The sequence below is a fragment of the Filicampus tigris genome, chromosome 1 (assembly GCF_054856515.1).
Source record: "Filicampus tigris isolate MCC_2025a chromosome 1, RoL_Ftig_1.0, whole genome shotgun sequence".
NCBI lineage: Eukaryota > Metazoa > Chordata > Actinopteri > Syngnathiformes > Syngnathidae > Filicampus > Filicampus tigris.
In genome coordinates this window covers 40,224,851-40,239,614 of record NC_141217.1, presented here as the reverse complement: position 1 = coordinate 40,239,614, position 14,764 = coordinate 40,224,851, and the positions used below count along the sequence as shown (strand labels likewise).

Below are 14,764 nucleotides of genomic sequence, written 5' to 3'. Positions count from 1 at the left end.
TGTGTAATTACATTCAGGATTGTGTCTCATTTTGTTTCAAGTGCGCTTTTGTTTTGTCAAAGCATTTCTGTCAATGTGTTTTTCAAAGCTCTACATAAGAAAGATGACCATAATTAGAATGTCTATCTTCCAAAATTCACTGGGATGGACCTACAGTATCCTCCAGGGCGCACCAAACCACATCTATGTTTGCTCGTCAACAAACACGCAGGTGCAACCCGCTCAAGCATCCGTGCACCTGATGGGTAATTGGTTCTAATCTGCGATGGACGACATGTCGAAAGTCAGCAGGGGGCCGAGCCTTTTGACCTATCGGCGGTGGTCTGGTGCTCAGGGGGCTCTGTGCTGCTGTTGATAAGGCTTTAAGCTGTATTGATGCCGGATGGGTGCAGAGATGAAAGCCAGAACTGACAAACTGATGAAATATTATTTGATGTTTGCGTGTGGCCTCAAGCAGCTCGGCCCGAAGTCTGCGGTCTTGAGTATGCTTGAGGAAAAGAAAAAACTTATTTTTGACATCCAGAAGGTCGGGAAGTGGTGAGTACGGCGGCGACTGAGGCTCTTCAATCAGTTCAATCAATTATTCCCACCAATAAAGACAACATAACCCCATCATATATTAGTAGGAGACTAGTACAATATCAGACATTGCAACAATTGAAGCAACGCTTTATATTTGAATCAGTAGAATGCCGTCAGCAGTGTCCATCCACTCATTTTCTCCAATTTTATGTCCGGACAGGTGACCCCTTGCATGTAGAGTTGACCCTATTTTGGAGCTTCTAATGTGCCTAATGAGCTCAGCAACTCTCAAAGGGTTATTTATTCAATAAAACAAGACAAGACGATTTCAAATATAAACAAATCCTCCTGAGGACACTTCACAGGATATTCACATGTATGTTTAGACGTCAAAGTTGAATTTGCAAAGAAGTTGCAAAAAAAAAAAAAAAAAAAATCACAATCAAATCAAAATTCACATTTAACATTGAGAGGTAAACAAGATTCAAAATGATTTTTTTTCTGTGCTCAAATCTCAAATAAATCCTTAATCTACACGGGATAAACTTGTGACGATGTCCTTGAACGCATCATCTGCTGTCTTCAAAAGGGCAACGTGTCGAGGAATAATTTATCTACTATTGCGGGTGGCGGCACCAGATCCTCCAACTTTAAATAAAAAATCCTCTGCAGGCCTTGAATGCACAAAGTGCGAAGTTCAGGAAGCTTTCCCACCAGTCTGTACAAATGGTTGGAGTCTCTGTCTGCGTACATGCTGCCATCCTTTAAACATTTGACAACGCGACTCTGCAGCTCCTCCACCTTCCTCGCTTCCTTCAGTCCGTGTCGCTCTATCCAAGAACACACATTACAATTGACGGTTAGCAGAGTTTTGGTTATGCATAAAGCCCAGCATAGCTAATCCTCCCGCATTTAAAGAGAAGGCCAAAACAGGTGGAGTATTTGTGTTTTTTTTTGGCGGGGAAGAGTTGAAATAAGGAATTCTGATTAACTCCTTCATCCCAAAGACATATTTATATGTCTTTTCACAGTCCAGCCATTCAATCCCAGGAACTTATTTATATAATAAAATACCTGTTTAACTCATATTCCACAAACACAATATTCATCCGAATGCCTTGTTTCAATTAGTGGGCCTGCATAGAACATTTTCTTGAAAAGAAAAATATTTGGGTTGACTTTCCCTTTAACAGATACTGTACTTAGACCTTCTTGGAGGGTTGGTTAAGCTAAACTGAAAAAAGTATTTGTCCATTTTTTTCTCCATTTTTTTTTAACATAGATCTATAGTCTACTTACAAAATATATCTGGATCCAGATGGTTTTATTTTGTGCAACCACTTGCTGAAATAACATTGAGTAAAGTCAACACACCGTTTTTTCAGTGTACCTACAAGGTGTAATAAGAAAATAAGAAGTGTGGGTGTTTTTTGTCACCATGTTAGGGCTTTCGAATTCTTCGACCCCATTTTAAAGAGCCACTCGGATGTGGTGAAGACTCTTCGTGGCTTCCCCTAAAAACCTGTGCTAAACTTAGCTCCTCCCCAACATACAAAGATCTTAGAACAGTCGTGATTTACTGTAGCACTTCAACACACTTCCTTGACACCAATTGCTACTTTCCCGTGATCTGGTGCTTTGGCAGCAACTTCGGACGTTACAGAAAGAATAGATGCATTTGAGAATAGGCAGAGGTTCACTGTATTCACGTCAAAGGCAGAAATGTCAAAAAAAGAGGTTGCGGCACTTGAATGCGGGGCGCCTCACCGGTGACCAGAGCGAGGGCACATATGCAGGAGAAGGTGGAGATGTCCAGATTCATTCTGTGTAGATTGGTGGAGAACTCCACAATGCTGTCAATCCACTCGCCAAAGCCCCGCAGACATTGGAGGCGGTGCCACACGGAGCCGTCGCAGAATATCAACTTGCCTTCATCGGGGTTCGATCTGAGACAAAACAAACAGTGCACATCAGCTATTTGTAAATAAAAAAATGCTGTGCATCATTTGCTCCATTTCATTTCGTCAAGTGGTTGCACGGAATAAAACCATCTGAATCCACTGGATTTTTAAAGCAGACAATATATCTGCATTAAAAATCTTTCTGGATACAGATGATTTTATTTTGTGCGACCACTTGACGAAATGAAAGTGAATAAATTCAACACACCGTTTTTTTTTTTTTTTTCATGGTAACAATGTTTTCATGTCTACTTAGACCGAGCACGTCCAGGGTCACGTAGGGAAGTTGTCGCCTATCCAAAACCTTTTGCATCAATCTGGTTCTATGAACAAAAGCAATGTGAACCACAGCGGCGCATATTTCTTTCTGTCACGTCATCGCTGAGAGTCGAACGAGCGCCGTTGCTGGAAAATGTCCCGGAACCTCGTCGGGGCCCGTGAGAATCGCGCTCACCCGACACCTGCGCCGTGTTTACCTGTAGGACAGACGTAGCACAAAGAGCTCCAAGAATGACGAGTAGAACAGGAGCTCTTGGTCATGTTTGGTCAGGGAGGCAAATCCCGGTATCTTCTGCGCCCACGTCCGAATCACCTCCATGGATCCGGTCAGGAGGTCGTAAAACTGCCGCACGTGCTGAGCGTCATCCCCTGGAGGGCTTTCCGGACTTTCTTTGAACTCCACAAAGCCACAACAAGCGACGACGTGAATGTTCGGCGCAAGGAAATCTCCCTCTGAGGCGAAGACGGTTTCTTACTTTGCCGTAATCAAGCCGCGAGGGCGAAGGGTTGGTCTCCACATGCGCTCGGACGAGGGAGCTCAGCAGCGTGTTGACCGGCGAGGACGGGTCGGGATGAACCTTAGCTTTGGAGGGAAGGCGACCCCTGCGGCCTTTTAGACTGTCTGTCCGCACCACTGCGGAGCAGGACGGGAAACAGCCAAAAGTCAAACAATGCAACCTGACAAGAATCTTGCTGGCGACATTCAAAGCTTACCTTCTTTGACCATTCCGGCCGCAAGGCATTTCTGGAAGCGACAGTATTGGCAGCGGTTCCTCCGCCGTTTGTCGACGGGGCAACTCTTGGCCGCCAAACACACATACTTGGCATTTTTCTGCACTGTGCGCTGGAGGAAGATTACAACATTTTGTCAGCGCACAAATGTTCTCTATGACATGATGTGGAACCACGGGGTCTACGGTCGATGTTTTGAAACAAACTATGTCGTGGGTATTCTTGTTTTTGTGGTTTGGTGAGGAGACCATCAGCATTGAAACGAGAATTATAATCATCGATGTCCCATTGGGTTTTGAGGTTCTCGTTTGTGAGTGACAAAGAAATTCCATAAAAAGGAAAGCTAAAAGCCTCTTTGAAAATGAGCCCTAGCCTTCTTGATCCTGTGGGATTTGCGAGGCGCTGCGTGGCATACGGTGAGCGGACTGGTCAGTCTGGGTAAATACAGGGTCAGGGGCGCTCATAATTGAGCCAATTGTCCTGGGAATCTTGATCAAAGAGGGGAGAGGAGGCTTTCTTATTCGCAGCACGTCAATGGCAAGTTTCAAACAGGACATTTGGCCCCAGGAAGGTTCAGGGCAAGAGGTCAAAAGCAGGCATGTGAGGCAAAATCTGTCCATCTATTTTCTGTCACTTATCTTGTTCAGGGTCACAGGTGAGCTGGAGTCTGCGCCCGCTGACTTTGACTGCAGGTGAGCTACGCCCTGGGCTGTGACAGTCAATCAAGGCATGGGCACACGCAGGCAAACAGACATTAGCACTGACATTCAAATCTACGGATAATTTAAAGTCTGCCGTTAACCTAGTTGGTGTGTTTTTGGTGCGTGGGAGGAAGACAGAGTAACCGGGGACAACGAAAGAAACATTTACATGGAAGGGCCGGAGCGCAGATTCAAACACAGAAATTGGAGGCATATACGTGCTCTCCATGACATGATGGGACCAACCACCCAAACAACCACTTTTTCCACATGCCGGTTTAGCGTGCAGACAATACGCTGTGAATCAACCTTATGATGATCAATTAAATGTTTTGAAAGTAGAAAAAGAAAGAAAGAAAGAAAGAATGAAAGAAAGAAAGACAGAAAGAAAGAGAGAAAGAAAGAAAGACAAGAAAGGAAGAAAGAGCAAAAGAAAGAAAGAAAGAAAAAAAGAAAGAAAGAAAGATTAGTTATTAATATGAGTGTTATACTGTATATTGTAACATAAATGTATTTTTATTTTTGAATTAAAAACCTGCCTTTTATCTTGGAAGATTCAACTTTTCCATTTTCACTTTTAATTAAACAAAATGTATTTATGTTTCTAAAATAAAAATATGGATGAAATCTTTCGATATTCTACTTTTTTGTTTGTTTACAGTTTTAAATAAAAAACGGTGATGAATTTTCCTTGAACTCATTTTTTTTTTTTTTACATTTTCATAACATTAATTAAAAATACAAAATCTGGTACCATTCAAATGTGATATCCATGATTGTATTTGAAAAAAATAGCGTGATATCTTTCAACATATTAACTCTTTGTCATGACTTTCTGATGTGGGCCGTTGGACACCTCCCCTGCTACAGATAAATGTCGCCCCTTCATTTTTCCATATGATGCTTATACCTTCACTCTAAATGAAAATGAAAGGTTCTTCATAGTTTCTGAGGCTTGTGCGCATATCCCGTAGCTCATAGCACCAAATGTGAACCAAATGATTCTTGGACAGTAATTCTAATGTATCATGCATCCCCCACCTTGAAGAATCCTTTGCATCCCTCGCAAGTTCGCACTCCGTAGTGCTGGCAGGCTGCGTTGTCCCCGCACACGGCGCACAATCCCTCCGCGCTCGGTCGTCCTCGGCCGCTGGTGTACGCGAGGGGACTGACGTTGTTCCTCAAGTGCTGACTGTGGGCCAGCCGCAAAGGGTGAAACCCCGCACACGGCTGCTTTCCCAGTCCAGCGCAGCAAGGAGGACCGGAAGAGTCCGGTGCTTGGTCCACGTTGGTGGACACGTGGAACGGTCGGTCAAATTTCATCGGACTGCCAGTGGGAAAGCTCTGGTTGCCTTCTTGTGTCTGTTTGATGGAAAAGAGTGAGAATCTGGATAAGGCGTTTTTCCTCTGCGCCGCCACCAAATAGTCTTGACGAATCAGAGAACCGGAGTCCTCCCACATCGGCGGAGTTTGGAAGTTGGCCACGATGGGTGCGCGCGACGATGGAGACTGGTAATAGTAAACGGAACTGGCGGAGGACAGCAGGTCAGCCGCCTGCAGGTGCTGACTGCAGGGCTGAAATCGCGCCGGGCAATTGCGCGCGTCCTCCGTCTTGACGCATGACAGCTCCCCGTGAAGCGGCATTTGGAACAGACACGGGGGCTTCGCGTCATAGCCACAACCGTAGGCTTCTGCGCCCGGCGGCGAAGCTGATATTTCGCTGTTAGCGAGGTCCATGCTGAACTTGACGAATTCCGGAGTGAGGAAGTCACAGCTCCGCTCTCCGACTGCGCTCTGAGACGCCGGGCTGACTCCTGCAGGAGACGAGCTGCACTGCGTCTGGACGCACGGCATGTTCACTGCAATCACATTATACAAAAAAGAACAAGAAAGAAAGAAAGAAAGAAAGAAAGAAAGAAAGAAAGAAAGAAAGAAAGAAAGAAAGAAAGAAAGACAGAAAGAAAGAAAGAAAGAAAGAAAGAAAGAAAGAAAGAAAGAAAGAAAGAAAGACAGAAAGAAAGACAGAAAGAAAGAAAGAAAGAAAGAAAGAAAGAAAGAAAGAAAGAAAGATTATTTTATTCTACGCTGTAATTGTGAGCGGGTATGGAAACGCACAAGGTGCTATAGAAATGAATAAATCCACAAAAACAACTTGCAGCTAATACAAATTCAATGCTTATGGTTACTCTATAGCAGACACAAACGTATAGGGCAACGCTTGTCATTCTTCTGGTTATGTACCTTATCATCCAAAGCGCCTGCACGTCTTTTGCTGTGCAGCGATCATGAAGTCCACTTGATGGGCGCAAATGCAGGCGACGCGATGGCGACACTGCAACACGTCTCCCAAGCTTGCTTCAAGACTTGATTCCATGCAGGGACACCGACAATGTGCTTTGTTTACGTGCTGCCCACTGGTGTGCCACAACCATTACGCAGTATCTCGGCACCTCTCTCTCTCTCTCTCTCTCTCTTTCTCTCTCTCTCTCTCTCTCTCTCTCTCTCTCTCTCTCTCTCTCTCTCTCTCTCTCTCTCCCTGTCTCTCTCCCCTAACGCGCTCCCTCCTCTCTGTGCGTGCCCTGCAGTTACTGACCTAGCCAGTTATTGAAACATACTTGAGATTCATGTTCCAGTTCGATCAGGGATGGGCAACTTAAATGTTGGAGTGGGCCACAACGTTTAATCAGTGCCATGGGGGTCAATATAGGACCACACACTCCCTTTAGATGTATGGCAAACATGCTATTTTGAATATGGACAAAATAGCATGTATGCGTTGGTGCAAAAATATGTGCTCTTCATATATTTCATTTTGCATGTTTCAAAACATACAAGATCTATTCCCATCCAACAACAACAACAACAAAACAACAATGGGTTTGAAGCAAACAAAATGCAGAGTGCAAAGGACTCTCTTGCATTAAACCAATATTAACTGCACAAACTCATTTTGTACAACAAAATGTTAATTAATGAGTTGCGATATGTTGTCCTGCATGTCATTCCAAACCTACAAAAATGATTAGGCCTACTCACGTTGTAGTCTCGTTCAGAATAAGACCCAACTTTGAGCACGGCAAGGCATGTCTTCCATCTAGAGGTGATTGGTGATATTCCACCGTAAAACTAGTCGACCCTTGTATATTCGCAGGTTTCTACCTGCCTTTTTCCCCAATGTTTTTACATATTTTGCATTTTTTTCCAGTTTTTCAGGTGTTTACTCGCCAATTCCCACCATTTTCTGTGGAAAACGTACAATGAATGAGTGTGGAATGTTTTTCTGCATTTTTTTCATGAATTTTGTGTGTTTGTAATTTACCTTCCAAACACATGCAGGTTTATTGAAGACTCAAAATCAGCCATTTTCAAAAGAGTCACTGCCAAGAGTTCAGTTGTATTTAAGGTAGGTTTGCATGTAATCTTTAAAACTTGTTTTTAAACATTTGGGTATACATTTTTGTTTAAATTTGTTTTATCGCAATCAATGATCGAATTATTATTTAAGTAGGCTATTTCTTTATTTCCCTTTATTTCAGTGGCTTACAAATATGATGAAATATCAAACGTGTACCTTACCTTTACCTAAGGAGAGCTGTTCTAAATTTGGTAGGAGGTAGCTGGGTGTCAAATTGACATATTGTAATACCGGCCCCACACCAAGATTTGCTCATGCCTTGGCAGGTGGACTGGATGGAGATGTGCCATCTCCAAGTGATGGCCGGACAACATGGAAGCAGGAGCCACACCGATGATTTGGGCGCTCATCACTTTTTTCGCACCCGTGCACGGAAACGCGAAGCATGACAAAGCCGAAACATAAGCATAGCGTTATCATTATCACAGTTAGCTTCTGATAAGCGGCTCCTACTCAAATGCTCAGCAACACAGAGGATGTCTGGGCAGGTGGAGTATTTGTGTTTGGCAATGTGGTTGCCGGCATGCACCACATGCACAGATCTGCTCCAGTAATTGACACGTGGTGGCTTTGCGATTGACTGGCGACGAGTGTGTATCCGGCTAAAATAGGCTCTAGCATACCCGAGACTCTCATGGGACACATCCTAAAAATGGATGCATATGGATAATTCAGTGGCTTGGTGATGAAGTGCCACACAAATGTGTGAAAATACAATAGAGGCCTTTACTGTGCTCACTTTTTTCTTCTCGCTTTGAGCTAGTAAGCACACATCTTGCCGCAACCCTCTACCGCTGACCCTCGTGGTAAAAATAAATAAATACTGTTTATGGTTCCTTCCTGGCCCAACAGCAAGGTAAGCTGAGCTGGAAATGCAAATTGTTCTGTGAACTCTTTAAAATTATGAAATTAATGCATTATGTAACCCTTCAAGTAGTGATTTGCAAAGCGAAGGCTCACTCCCACTAAAGGTGTGCAAAAGAATTATTGAACCACATATTCAAACTGTGCATGATGCTCTTGGCACATAAACTTCTTTTTAATACAGTGTGGTACATTTATTAAGTACGCTTGTTTTTGGATATTTTTGTGCAACGTGTGTCAATTGAACATTATATAAGTGCATCTTTTAATTTTACTATATGTAAGTACAGTGTCAAAATTTTGCATAATGTGACTGTCTTGAAATAATATTAAATAATGAGAATAACACCCGTGTCTGGTGTGTGATGAACACTTGGGCCTCCTATGCTCTTTCATTTTAATGTTGGCATGGTGGTACTTGGGGTAACAAGTATGAGAACTACTTCTTTCAAAGATAAAACTGACTGAAATGCTGCCATCGTACAGTATATATAGCATGGTCCTTTTGTGTGACAGCTTCATGTGCCGAAAGACGACAGCTGGTGGCACTTGTGTCTTTATTATTATCCCGAGGAAGGACGCTGAGAGACTTGTGCAAGGGGGCGCTCCATTGACGTCACGTGCAGGCATGATCATCTATCTCGAAATATGATTGGACAAGAACACGGCACGCGCGTAGTCTGATTGGTGCAGCCGGACGTCACTCGAGCGTTGCTCCACTTCCTGGTTGTAGCTGCCTGTCAAACTCCGCGACCAGAGCAGACAGGCTAGGTCGGACAACAACCGATGCGTCGGTCTCCGCCCTGCATCGCCCTGAGCGACTGTGTATCAACCACAAAACAAGGCATTCTGTAAGTGGAAACCGCCTCACCTTGTCGTCTTTTACAAATGAAATCATTTTTCATTCTGTTTGTTGTCCGTATGTCAAAAGGCAACGCATAGTTTGCGGCTCGTACCCCAGTTCTGTAATAACCTTCCGTGTGTTGTTGTTACATTTGTTGGTAGCCTTTAAACTAAAAGCAACAACAGTAATAACAGCAAGAAAAATCAGAAAGGGTTTCTAGTAACGGTTCTGTTCTTGTCAGTAGCTGTGACGCGTGTTTTCACCCACATTTCGTTTGAACATCACTTAATCGTCAAGTGTTTGTCTCCCACAAAGATCAAACTGTTCGGCATCTTAATCCACAGCAAGATGTCAGCTCAAGACGACACCTCAGTAAGAGAGTTCTCGACACAATCACATGTTTGACATTAGGGCCATGCAGGAACACCCGCTTTCGACGCTGACTCATAATGAGTGTTGGCTGATGTAAGAAGTGGGGCTGGGAGTGGGGTGGGTCTGTCCCGGCATTGGCGCCATCCAATCAACTCAGCGACTGAAGAGAAGTGTGGACAAGCCGGCTCATCCAGCCTCTTCGTGCTCCCTCGGGCCTAATTACCACTATTTGTCAGTCCAGTGTATCATATAATGAGCCGCCTACTGTATCAAAGGTGTGAAAGCGGATATGCTGCTTGGGTTTAGATAAGGTGTCTTCAAGGCAGTGACGGAGCCAGAACGTGGCTCACGGGTGGGCCTGGAAAAATCAGGGTGGGCCTGAATATTTCCCTCACTGAGCACAATCCTCCTGTCCCGACACATCTTATATTCAAGGGGTCGGCAACCCGCCGCTGCGCAGCTGCGTGCGACTCTTTCATCCTTATCTTGCGGCTCTGCGTGGCTTGTGAAAATAGATTTGAAGTGTCCGATCGAAGTGTATTGTAACGTCTTCCAAAGACACGGCGTCACACGTACCTTAGTTATCTCCCTTTATATTATTCCAACACGGCTGCCTTTTGTTTATTCCAACTACGGTGCAACAACAGTTCTGTCGTCGTAAGTACACACAGATCTCTTCGTCCTCGCTCTCCGCTCATTCCTCACTCGCACCCGCCGTCCAGCGAGTCGCGTGATGCATTCAGGAAATTCTTGGAAACAACACAACTTTGCAAAACACAAACTTCACCACAATACAGATAACCCCATTTTTTAAAGCATGTTATATGTCTCAAAAACGTGCATCATGTCTTCTTGGTATGTCAAAGTTTTTAACTTCTTTCTTCAGACCTTGTGCAATTTCGGTGATCAGCATTCGCCTTCTTCAGAGACGTTTGACTTTTACAGCCCATGACGACATGTCGGCAGGAAGCCGACGTGCTCACAGCACAGCGACACTAACACGGCACAATATCTGAACAAAGTATTTTATTTGTGTTTTTTCGCTTGTTTGATTGTAGTTGTAAATTGTAACATTATTTGGACCCCGAAATATGAAAATAAAATGATATAGTCACTGTGAGCACGGTTGGGGCCATAATAGCTAAGTGGAAAGCCACTCATGCCACCATAAATTTGCCTCGATCAGGTGCTCCTCGCGAGACTTCTGACAGAGGAGTGCAACGAATCATCAGACGAGTAGTCCAAGAACCAAGGACCACCCGTGGAGAGCTTCAAAAAGACCGGGAATTAGCAGCTACTGTTGTCACAAAGTGAGTAATGCACTCCACTACCATGGCCTGCATGCTCATCACGCACGACCTCATTGCTGAAAAAAAAAAAGCATGGTCATTCGTCATGCGCGTTTAATTAAGTTTGCGGAACACCGTTTGGACAACCAGTTACATACTGGGAAAATATAGTCTAGTCTGTTCAGAGCATAATTGAGCTGTTTGGATGCCATAATGCACAGCACGTTTGGAGGAGAAATGCCACTGCACATCACCCACCCTAAAAACAGCAGACCAGCAGTCAAATTTGGCGGTGGGAACATGATGGTGTGTGGGGCTGCTTTTCAGCAAATGGTACCTGTAAACTTCACATCATTGAAGGAAAGCTGAATGGGCAAATGTACCGACACAAAAATCTGCTGCCATCTACGAGGATGATGAAAATGGAACGAGGTTGGACACTCAAGGAGGATCACGATCCAAAACATACCACCACTTGGTTTCAAAGAATAAAATAAATAAAGATGCTCAAATGGCCCAGCCAATCACCTGACTTGAATCCAATTGAAAATCTGTGGAAAGCACTGAAACTCAAGGCCCATCAAAGAAACTCACGGAACCTTCAAGATTCGAAGACTCTTTTCTTTGGAGGAATGGGCCAAAATCACACCAGAGCAATGCAGGTGTCTCGTTCCTTCATACAACAGGCGTCTTGAAGCTGTCATTGCAAACAAAGGCCTGTGAACAAAATAGGAAATATATATCATTCCACGCAACTTAATTTCTGAGCATATTTGCTCTGCTTTCTTTAGATGTATGGATTACTTGAGTTGTTTCTAACATCTGGTGAACATTTCATGTCACTTGGAAACATATTTAGTCATCAAAATGGTGACGTGTTAAATACTTACTTCAGCCACTGTATCTCGTGACAAAATGAAATGTTTCAACATAGAGTCGAGCGCCCTCATTTGTCATCCTTGCCAACTCTTGGGATCCTCCTTGCTCCATGTGAGTTTGGCACGCCTCCCCCACGCATTCGTCCGTCCCGTCGACGCCTCATAGCACGTTGCTCTCTCCGCAGGTAATATGGCGTTCCGGAAGGCCCTCAAACGGACAGCTCTTATAGGCGGCGGGGCCGCGGCCACCGTTCTTGGTCTGTCACAGCTCATGGAGTACAGGAAGAAGCAGGTAATGTGCAAACAAACACTGTTGTTAAGTTTGTGCTGTGAACAGTCTTCCCACACACAGCATGTCCTATCAGGGTTTTGGAATGTCGTGATGCCTTTAGGATACACTACTTCATGTGTTTGCCAGATGCTGCGTTCACTTAAAAATGTGGCCGTGGTGTTGTGGACTCCATGTTTCCTTACTGAAATTACAAGTAAATGTAAAACTTGTTTGTTGAGTTATTTAAGGTGTGGCTCATTGCTTGCAGGTCGCGGCGTTCATGAGGGGCTAATGTCACCGACTTACCAATGAATCACCTTGCAGGTCTTTTATTACCTTTGTGTGAAACACCAAAACGTTGAGTTTACTTTCAACATATTGGGAAGAATTGAGAATCGTCCGATCCTCCATCGGTTAGGATGAATTCAATACAATTGAACCTAGGTTACGAATGACCTGACAAATTGGCTCATGAAAAACATTTTCAAAGAAAAACGACCTTGATTTAGGCACAATATTTGTGTTACCAACCGTTTTGGCATGGACGCACGGATGTGCTTAGCTCTGTGCATGGAGAAATAAAAGGAAGTCATTGTCATATTGATCATAAATCAAATTTGCGTAGAGCTTTTCTCAAAATCCACAGACATTTAGCACAAGGAAGGTGACAAGTTGAACAAAAAAAGAAACTTGATGCTAGCTAGCCTTAAAGCGGAAGCCAACCCAAACATATTTTTTTAAGAATATGTTCTATGCAGGCCCACTAGTTGAAACTCAGCATTCTGATTAATCTTATGTTTTTGGAATATGAATTCAGCAACAAAATGCACCTGTTTTTAGCCATCGCTGGGGGCTGCCATTGTGTCACTTCTGTGGACTGAAAATGACATCACAGACCAACCATAGCTCAGATTCAGAAAACAGGTCAGCCGCGATTGGTTGTTATCTGAGCTCTGAGCAGTTGTGATGTCATTTTCAGTTGACAGAAGTGACCAAATGTCCGCCCCCTGTGATGGCTAAAAACCAGGTGCATTTTGCTGTTTAACTCATATTTCACATTGCCTTGTTTCAACTCGTGGGCCTGCATAGAACTTATTCTTGCAGAAAATATGTTTGGCTTGACTTCCGCTTTAAGATACCGAGCCAACGGCAAGCTAACAAAGGCCATTGAGTGTTGACCGCAGCGCAAGAGATGGAAGTCTGCCTTTAAATCCACTTTGTTCCATTTCATTGCGCTTGCTCTTGCTGCTGGACGACACAGTGTTGATGACATTCACCAGATACTACTAGAGCACACAATTCCTTGGTCATTTTGGCCCAGAACATAAACACTACCTCTGTCAGCTTAAGTCAAAGATGTTGCTTAATTAATGTCCTGTTTTTATTCATAATTGAATGGGTCTCACTTCGCTTATTTCTATATTCTGTAGTATTTATTTTAACCTCACATTGATCAAAATAAGGTAAATACAGCTTTTGTTTTATGGCTGCAACAGAATATTTGCATTGCCATTCATTTCAATGGGGAATAATTACGCTGGTTCCACTCTGCATTCCATTCTTTATTTCATCATTTTCACCTTTGTCCATGAAATACATGTCTACTTCATGAGGTCATCTTGTGTATGTATTTCTAAGATGCTGTCAAAGCAGTCTGATGTTGTATAAATAAACATGCCTTCCCTTCCATGAAGCGGGACCGAGTTGTCACGGGGGCATCTTGTGGGTGTTTCCGAATAGACAACGCTTCAAGTTTTACTTTGAGTGTCCATCCTTGACACTTGAGTCATCTTCATTTGAGAGGGACAAGCAGCTGTGTTTCCCCTTGACCTTCGACCTGCCATTGACCTATATTTGAACGCCCACAAAGCTACATACCAGCCTTTATTTAACTGTGCGTGCTAATGTGAACTTTGTTTGTGTCCCGTTGCATTAATGTCTTCTCTTGCCTGTTGCCGCCCACCCAACCAAGAATGGATTGGTAAGCAAGAAGCCCATGTTGATGAAATCTAATCATTTCCACAATAGTTTGTAATCATGCATGCCTCTAATCCCAGTAATTCTAATCCCCAGCATTTAGCTCTGTGGTGGTATTTTTCCATCTATCTTCACAGAGACAATGATTTCAGTAGCAAATTGCAAAAGCCTGCTGGCATTTGCAAGTCAAATGCTGCATGTGCTCTCAAGCAGCTTGATGCAATCATTAAGATGGAGCAAAAAAAAAAAAAAGAATAAATATTTCATTAGAGGTGAAACGGCACGTCGTCATGTCAGAGGGGGATTGTTGTTGTGATTATGTCTTTGAATCCCTAATCAAATGCAGGACATGATTGACTGCAATGATTTGTGTTGTGGGTTTTGCAAAGAAAAGTAGCATGTTGCAGCGGGGTGTGCCACCTGGCAAACATCCCCCCGCGCCCCCCAAGAATAAAATCTGGATTTTTAGCAGCACTTCACTTGAAAACCATGAGACATCACAAGCGAACACTCGACACTTTGCAGCAATATTTACATCCTGACAGTGGTTGTCAATGTGAAATTGACACCCCCGGAGGAAGATAACATTTCAAACCCCTCATGCGTACCCCTCAGTCCTATGCTAAAAAAGCGTTCAATGGTTTTAACTTTCAGATTAC

At 43.7% G+C, this 14,764-nt stretch overlaps 2 protein-coding genes across 4 annotated transcripts in view; one reads left to right on the top strand and one right to left on the bottom strand.

Moving 5' to 3' along the window:
* Positions 1 to 657: 657 nt before the first annotated feature.
* LOC147154094 (nuclear receptor subfamily 4 group A member 2-like) lies at positions 658 to 6,573 on the bottom strand. The gene is made up of 7 exons (XM_086045559.1): positions 6,437 to 6,573; positions 5,237 to 6,054; positions 3,477 to 3,606; positions 3,239 to 3,396; positions 2,960 to 3,159; positions 2,290 to 2,468; positions 658 to 1,352 (listed from the first exon to the last, which is right to left on the bottom strand). The coding sequence occupies exons 2-7, from the start codon at positions 6,047 to 6,049 to the stop codon at positions 1,105 to 1,107; spliced, it is 1,728 nt and encodes a 575-aa protein (XP_085901685.1). The 5' UTR covers positions 6,050 to 6,054; positions 6,437 to 6,573; the 3' UTR covers positions 658 to 1,104.
* A 2,640-nt stretch (positions 6,574 to 9,213) lies between these two features.
* gpd2 (glycerol-3-phosphate dehydrogenase 2 (mitochondrial)) overlaps positions 9,214 to 14,764 on the top strand; it is a 16,840-nt gene continuing 11,289 nt past the window's right edge. The window contains exons 1-3 of one of the 3 annotated variants that reach the window (XM_086040936.1): positions 9,214 to 9,325; positions 10,877 to 11,000; positions 12,043 to 12,149. In XM_086040936.1, the coding sequence (XP_085897062.1) occupies positions 12,048 to 12,149 (102 nt within the window). In that variant the 5' untranslated portion in view covers positions 9,214 to 9,325; positions 10,877 to 11,000; positions 12,043 to 12,047. Of the gene's footprint in view, positions 9,326 to 10,876; positions 11,001 to 12,042; positions 12,150 to 12,945; positions 14,110 to 14,764 lie in introns of those variants that run through there. The other 2 variants (XM_086040943.1, XM_086040952.1) reach the window with 2 other exon arrangements.

Coding starts and splice junctions, on each gene's coding strand:
- LOC147154094 (XM_086045559.1), bottom strand. CDS start 6,049: ATGCCGTGCGTCCAGACGCAGTGCAGCTCGTCTCCTGCAGGAGTCAGC. Junction 3,160..3,238: donor CGCGGCTTGATTACGGCAAA/GTAAGAAACCGT, acceptor GGCTTTGTGGAG/TTCAAAGAAAGTCCGGAAAG. Junction 2,469..2,959: donor GTGCTACGTCTGTCCTACAG/GTAAACACGGCG, acceptor GTTTTGTCTCAG/ATCGAACCCCGATGAAGGCA.